This window comes from Onychostruthus taczanowskii, unplaced genomic scaffold (genome assembly GCF_017590055.1).
Source record: "Onychostruthus taczanowskii isolate IOZ18803 unplaced genomic scaffold, ASM1759005v1 scaffold795, whole genome shotgun sequence".
Taxonomy (NCBI): Eukaryota; Metazoa; Chordata; class Aves; order Passeriformes; family Passeridae; genus Onychostruthus; species Onychostruthus taczanowskii.
The window spans coordinates 6,483-14,576 of record NW_024505837.1 but is presented as its reverse complement, the minus strand read 5'-3'; the positions used below and the strand labels follow the sequence as shown (position 1 = coordinate 14,576).

The following is an 8,094-nucleotide window of genomic DNA, read 5'->3' as shown; positions in this document are numbered from 1 at the left end:
GACACGGAGGTGACAATGAGGTGACAATGAGGTGACATGGAGGTGACAGTGACACGGAGGTGACGATGACAATGATGATGGTGACACCGCGGTGACAATGACAATGACAATGACGATGAGGTGACAATGACAGAGGTGACAATGAGGTGACGATGATGACAGTGACACCGCAGTGACAATGACAATGACAATGAGGTGACAATGACGATGACAATGAGGTGACAATGAGGTGACACGGAGGTGACAATGACAATGAGGTGACATGGAGGTGACAATGACACAGAGGTGACGATGACAATGAGGTGACACGGAGGTGACAATGAGGTGACGATGACAATGAGGACGGTGACGTCACGGTGACAATGAGGTGACACGGAGGTGACAATGAGGTGACAATGACGATGATGACGGTGACACCGCGCTGTCCCTGGTACCTGGGGCGGTGCCGGGCCCGGCCGGGTCACGCTGGGAACGAGAAGATGGAGATGATGACCATGGAGTGACCAAGGGGACACAGGGATGGTCAGGGGGACAGGGAGTGACCATGGAGTGACCACAGACCATGGAAATGACCATGGAGTGACCAGGAGATGGCCGAGGGGACAGGGAGGGGACCATGGACCATGGAGTGACCATGGAGTGACCACGGGGACAGGGAGGGGACAGGGAGTGACCATGGAGTGGCCAGGGAGTGACCAGGGAGTGACCACGGGGACAGGGAGGGGACAGGGAGTGACCATGGAGTGGCCAGGGAGTGACCAGGGAGTGACCACGGGGACAGGGAGGGGACAGGGAGTGACCATGGAGTGGCCAGGGAGTGACCAGGGAGTGACCACGGGGACAGGGAGGGGACAGGGAGTGACCATGGAGTGGCCAGGGAGTGACCAGGGAGTGACCACGGGGACAGGGAGGGGACAGGGAGTGACCATGGAGTGGCCAGGGAGTGACCAGGGAGTGACCACGGGGACAGGGAGGGGACAGGGAGTGACCATGGAGTGGCCAGGGAGTGACCAGGGAGTGACCACGGGGACAGGGAGGGGACAGGGAGTGACCATGGAGTGGCCAGGGAGTGACCAGGGAGTGACCACGGGGACAGGGAGGGGACAGGGAGTGACCATGGAGTGGCCAGGGAGTGACCAGGGAGTGACCACGGGGACAGGGAGGGGACAGGGAGTGACCATGGAGTGGCCAGGGAGTGACCAGGGAGTGACCACGGGGACAGGGAGGGGACAGGGAGTGACCATGGAGTGGCCAGGGAGTGACCAGGGAGTGACCACGGGGACAGGGAGGGGACAGGGAGTGACCATGGAGTGGCCAGGGAGTGACCAGGGAGTGACCACGGGGACAGGGAGGGGACAGGGAGTGACCATGGAGTGGCCAGGGAGTGACCAGGGAGTGACCACGGGGACAGGGAGGGGACAGGGAGTGACCATGGAGTGGCCAGGGAGTGACCAGGGAGTGACCACGGGGACAGGGAGGGGACAGGGAGTGACCATGGAGTGGCCAGGGAGTGACCAGGGAGTGACCACGGGGACAGGGAGGGGACAGGGAGTGACCATGGAGTGGCCAGGGAGTGACCAGGGAGTGACCACGGGGACAGGGAGGGGACAGGGAGTGACCATGGAGTGGCCAGGGAGTGACCAGGGAGTGACCACGGGGACAGGGAGGGGACAGGGAGTGACCATGGAGTGGCCAGGGAGTGACCAGGGAGTGACCACGGGGACAGGGAGGGGACAGGGAGTGACCATGGAGTGGCCAGGGAGTGACCAGGGAGTGACCACGGGGACAAGGAGGGGACAGGGAGTGACCAGGGGGACACAGAGATGGCCAAGGGGACAGGGAGTGACCATGGAGTGACCAGGAGATGGCTGAGGGGACAGGGAAGGGACCATGGACCATGGAGTGACCATGGAGGTGACCACAAGGTGACCACAGAGTGACCAGGAGATGGTCAAGGGGACAGGGAGTGACCATGGTCACCTAGAGATGGTCAAGGGGACAAGGAGGTGACCACAGAGGTGACCATGGAGATGACCAGGGGGTGACCAGGAGGTGACCATGAGATGGTCAAGGGGACAGCGAGGTGACCATGAAGGTGACCAGGGGGTGACCATGGAGGTGACCAAGGACCATGAAGGTGACCAGGGGACAGTGGAGATGGCCAAGGTCACCTGGACACGATGGAGGTGACCACAGAGGGTGGGGACAACCCCGAGGGGGGTCGGGGGGGGACACGGGGACACCCCGGTGGGGTGGGGCCACCTCCTCACCCTCCAGGTAGTTCCTGGCGATGAACTTGAGGGCCTCGTCCAGCAGGATGACCGGGAAGGAGATCTTGATGACCATCAGCCAATGGGTCAGCGACAGCGGCGTCAGCTTGAAGATCATCTGGGGACATCGGGGGACACGGCTGGGACCTCCTCACGGGCCACCAGGGCCACCGCCGGGGCCACCAGAGCCCACCCGTGGTCAGCAGAGCCCGCCCGTGGTCATCGAACCCAGCGGTCACTCAAGCCAGTGATCATTGACCCCAGCGGTCACTCAAGCCAGTGATCATTGACCCCAGCGGTCACTCAAGCCAGTGATCATTGACCCCAGCGGTCACTCAAGCCAGTGATCATTGACCCCAGCGGTCACTCAAGCCAGTGATCATTGACCCCAGCGGTCACTCAAGCCAGTGATCATTGACCCCAGCGGTCACTCAAGCCAGTGATCATTGACCCCAGCGGTCACTCAAGCCAGTGATCATTGACCCCAGCGGTCACTCAAGCCAGTGATCATTGACCCCAGCGGTCACTCAAGCCAGTGATCATTGACCCCAGCGGTCACTCAAGCCAGTGATCATTGACCCCAGCGGTCACTCAAGCCAGTGATCATTGACCCCAGCGGTCACTCAAGCCAGTGATCATTGACCCCAGCGGTCACTCAAGCCAGTGATCATTGACCCCAGCGGTCACTCAAGCCAGTGATCATTGACCCCAGCGGTCACTCAAGCCAGTGATCATTGACCCCAGCGGTCACTCAAGCCAGTGATCATTGACCCCAGCGGTCACTCAAGCCAGTGATCATTGACCCCAGCGGTCACTCAAGCCAGTGATCATTGACCCCAGCGGTCACTCAAGCCAGTGATCATTGACCCCAGCGGTCACTCAAGCCAGTGATCATTGACCCCAGCGGTCACTCAAGCCAGTGGGCATCGAACCCAGCGGTCACTCAAGCCGGGGGTCATCAAGGCCAAGGTCAATGCTCGTGGTCGACACGGGGGCCGTGGCCACCAAAGTGACCCCTGCGGCCACCAGAGCCCGGCCGTGGTCAGCAGAGCCCACCTGTGGTCATCGAACTCAACCAGTGGTCATCGAACCCAGCGGTCACTCAAGGTCAACGGTGGCCATGTTGGTGGTCATCAGTCTGATGTCCCCAAGGCCACCAAGGTGATGGCCGCTAGCTTGATGGCCACCAACTCAATGTCCCCAAGGCCACCACCCAATGACCACCAGCTTGATGACCCCCAACCCAATGACCACCACCCCAATGCCCTCAAGGCCACCATCTTGATGGCCCCGACCCTGATGACCACCAGCTTGATGACCCCCAACCCAATGACCACCACCCCAATGTCCTCAAGGCCACCATCTTGATGGCCACGACCCTGATGACCACCAGCTTGATGATCACCAAGCCACTGACCACCAACCCAACGTCCCTGAGGCCACCAACCCAATGACCACCAGCTTGATGACCACCAACTCAATGTCCCCGAGGCCACCAGCTCAATGGCCACCAACCCAATGGCCACCAACCCCATGACCACCATCTTGATGTCCCCAAGGCCACTACCCAGTGACTACCACCCAATGAACACCAAGCCCATGACCACCACCCCAATGTCCCCAAGGCCACCACCCCAATGACCACCACCCAATGGCCACCACCCAATGGCCACCACCCCCATGACCACCACCCCAATGTCCCCAAGGCCACCACCCCAATGACCACCAGCCCTATGACCACCAACCCCATGACCACCACCCCAATGTCCCCAAGGCCACCACCCAATGACCATCAACCCAGCATCCCCAAGGCCACCACCCAATGGCCACCAACCCCATGACCACCATCTTGATGTCCCCAAGGCCACCAACCCAATGGCCACCAACCCCATGACCACCACCCCAATGGCCACCAACACCATGACCACCATCTTGATATCCCCAAGGCCACCAGCCCTATGACCACCAACCCCATGACCACCACCCCAATGTCCCCAAGGCCACCACCCAATGACCATCAACCCAGCATCCCCAAGGCCACCACCCAATGGCCACCAACCCCATGACCACCATCTTGATGACCCCAAGGCCACCAACCCAATGGCCACCAACCCCTTGACCACCAACCCAGCATCCCCAAGGCCACCACCCAATGGCCACCAACCCCATGACCACCATCTTGATGTCCCCAAGGCCACCACCCAATGACCACCACCCCAATGTCCCCAATGACCACCAAGCCCACGACCACCACCCCGACGTCCCCAAGGCCACCCCCGCGGTGTCCCCTTACGGGCAGGGGGTCGATGTAGAGGATGACGAAGTGCAGGGACATGGAGAGGCAGATGGAGCCCATCAGCCAGATGTTCACCCACGGCGGCATCCGGGCCAGCGACTGGTTCTCGGACAGGCTGGGGACATCGGGGACATCGGGGTGACCATGGGGACGTCGGGGTGACCAGGGGGTCATGGGGACATCAGGGACATTGAGGGGGTCACCAGAGATTGGGGGCACAGTGATGGTGACAATGGTGACAATGTTGTCATCTGTCGAGGGCGTTGGACGTCTCCATGGTCACCATGGTGACCATGACCATGATGACCACGATGACCATGCCAAAGGTGACAATGACCATGGTGACAATGACCAAGGTGACAATGACAAAGGTGACAATGTCCCTCACCTGTTGAGGGCGCTGGACATCTCCATGGTCACCATGATGACCATGACCATGACCATGACAACAACCAGGACCACGACCATGACAATGACCAAGGTGACAATGACCAAGGTGGCCACAGTGACAATGACCACGGTGACAATGACCACGGTGACATGTCCCTCACCTGTTGAGGGCGTTGGACATCTCCATGGTCACCATGATGACCATGACCATGACCATGACAATGACGATGACCAGGACCACAACCATGACAATGACCAAGGTGACAATGACCAAGGCGACACGGTGACAATGACCATGGCGACATATCCCTCACCTGTTGAGGGCGTTGGACATCTCCATGGTCACCATGATGACCATGACCATGACAATGACGATGACCAGGACCACAACCATGACAATGACCAAGGTGACAATGACCAAGATGACCACGGTGACAATGACCATGGCGACATGTGCCTCACCTGTTGAGGGCATTGCACATCTCGATGGTCACCATGATGACCATGACCATGACCATGATGACCATGACAATGACCATGACAATGACCATGGTGACAATGACCACAGTGACAATGACCAAGGTGACCATGGTGACAATGACCACCGTGACAATGACCATGGCCACGCGTCCCTCACCTGTTGAGGGCGTTGGGCATCTCCATGGTCACCATGATGACCATGACAATGACCATGACAATGACCATGGTGACAATGACCACAGTGACAATGACCAAGGTGACCACGGTGACAATGACCACGGTGACAATGACCACGGCCACACGTCCCTCACCTGTTGAGGGCGTTGCACATCTCGATGGTCACCAGCACCGACAGCGCCATCGTCATCGGCACCGGCGACTCGAAGATGTCGCAGTCCAGCCCCTCGAACTCCACGTTGTGCTCCGAGCACTGCATGAAGTGGGTCTGGGGGGACATTGGGGACATCGGAGTCACCTCAGGGTCACCAGCTCGGGGACACCTTGGGGACACCTTGGGGACATCCAGGAAGGGACATTTGGGAGCTGGGGGACACCATGAGGAACCTTCTTGGTGGTGGTGGGACCTCCATGATGGACCTGAATTGGGGCTGGGGGTGGTCACAGGGTGGGGACACCTTGGGGACACCTTGGGGACACCTCGGGGACACCTTGGGGACACCTTGGGGACTCACCAGCTGGTGGTAGGTGACGTTGGGTCCATCCTCGGCGAAGAGGAACCACCAGGCGGCCGCTCCCACCGTGGCGGCCCCGACGTAGCCTGGGGGGGACAAACGGGGGTTGGGGACAACCTGGGGACAACCTGGGGGTCTCCAAGGGGCCACCCCGGGGGTCTCCAGGTGGATTTTTTGGGGTTTCCAGGTAGTTTTTTGGGGGTCTCCAGGTGACTTTTTGGGGTCTCCAGGTGGTTTTTTTGGGGTCTCCAGGTGGTTTTTTTGGGGTTTCCAGGTGGTTTTTTGGGGTCTCTAGGTGTTTTTTTGGGGTTTCCAGGTGGTTTTTTTTGGGGTTTCCAGGGGGACACCTTGGGGACTCACCAGCTGGTGGTAGGTGACGTTGGGTCCATCCTCGGCGAAGAGGAACCACCAGGCGGCCGCTCCCACCGTGGCGGCCCCGACGTAGCCTGGGGGGGACAAACGGGGGTTGGGGACAACCTGGGGACAACCTGGGGGTCTCCAAGGGGCCACCCCGGGGGTCTCCAGGTGGATTTTTTGGGGTCTCCAGGTGGTTTTTTTGGGGTTTCCAGGTGGTTTTTTTGGGGTCTCCAGGTGGTTTTTTTGGGGTTTCCAGGTGGTTTTTTTGGGGTCTCCAGGTGGTTTTTGGGGGTCTCTGGGTGTTTTTTTTGGGGTTTCCAGGTGGCTTTTTTGGGATCTCCAGGTGGTTTTTGGGGTTTCCAGGTGGTTTTTGGGGATTTTCCAGATGGTTCCTCAAGGAACCTTCTCCAAGGGGGTCTCAAGGTGATTTTTTGAGGTTTCCAGGTGGTTTTTTTGGGGTCTCCAGGTGTTTTTTGGGGGGTTTCCAGATGGTTTTTTTGGGGTCTCCAGGCGGTTTTTGGTGTTTCCGTGTGTTTTTTTGGGATCTCAGGGTGTTTTTTTTGGGGTTTCCCAGGCGGTTCCCAGAGGTTCCTCAAGGAACCTTCTCCACAGAAATCTCCAGGTGGTTCTTTTGGGGTCTCCAGGTGTTTTTTGGGGTCTCCACGTCATTTTTTGAAGCTCCCTCAAACAACGCTCTCCACTGATGCCCCTTCCTGACCTCGAGTGACCACGAGCTGACCACCAGGTGACCAAGGTGACCCAAATGACCATGAACTGACCACCAGGTGACCAAGGTGACCCAAATGACCATGAACTGACCACCAGGTGACCCAGGTGACCATGAACTGACCATGAACTGACCACCAGGTGACCCAGGTGACCCAGGTGACCACGAACTGACCACCAGGTGACCCAGGTGACCCAACTGACCATGAACTGCCCACCAGGTGACCAGGAGCTGACCCTAGGTGACCTAGATGACCCAACTGACCATGAACTGACCATCAGGTGACCCAACTGACCATGAGCCAACCCCAAATGACCAAGGTGACCAAGGTGACCATGAACTGACTGCCAGGTGACCCAGGTGACCCAACTAACCATGAACTGACCACCAGGTGACCAAGGTGACTCAACTGACCATGAGCCAACCCCAAATGACCAAGGTGACTCAGGTGACCACAAACTGACCATGAACTGACCACCAGGTGAGCCAACTGACCATGAGCCAACCACAAATGACCAAGGTGATCACAAACTGATCACCAGGTGCCCCAGGTGACCCAAATGACCATGAACTGACCACCAGGTGACCCAACTGACCATGAACTGACCATGAACTGACCACCAGGTGACCCAGGTGACCCAACTGACCACGAGCCAGCCCCAAATGACCAAGGTGACCAAGGTGACCACGAACTGACCACCAGGTGACCCAGATGTCCATGAACTGACCACCAGGTGACCCAGATGACCCAGGTGACCACGAACTGACCACCAGGTGACCCAACTGACCACGAGCTGACCACCAGGTGACCCAGGTGACCCAAATGACCACCAGGTGACCCAGATGACCCAACTGACCACGAACTGACCACCAGGTGACCCA

At 58.8% G+C, this 8,094-nt stretch overlaps 1 protein-coding gene across 1 annotated transcript in view; it reads right to left on the bottom strand.

The window, feature by feature from the left end:
• Positions 1-391: 391 nt before the first annotated feature.
• LOC121346122 (sarcoplasmic/endoplasmic reticulum calcium ATPase 1-like) overlaps positions 392-8,094 on the bottom strand; it is a 12,373-nt gene continuing 4,670 nt past the window's right edge. The window contains exons 3-7 of the mRNA XM_041423609.1: positions 6,489-6,669; positions 5,748-5,881; positions 4,564-4,681; positions 2,271-2,388; positions 392-465 (exon numbers count right to left, since the gene is read on the bottom strand). Coding sequence (XP_041279543.1) covers positions 461-465; positions 2,271-2,388; positions 4,564-4,681; positions 5,748-5,881; positions 6,489-6,669 — 556 coding nt within the window. The 3' untranslated portion in view covers positions 392-460. The remainder of the gene's footprint in view (positions 466-2,270; positions 2,389-4,563; positions 4,682-5,747; positions 5,882-6,488; positions 6,670-8,094) is intronic.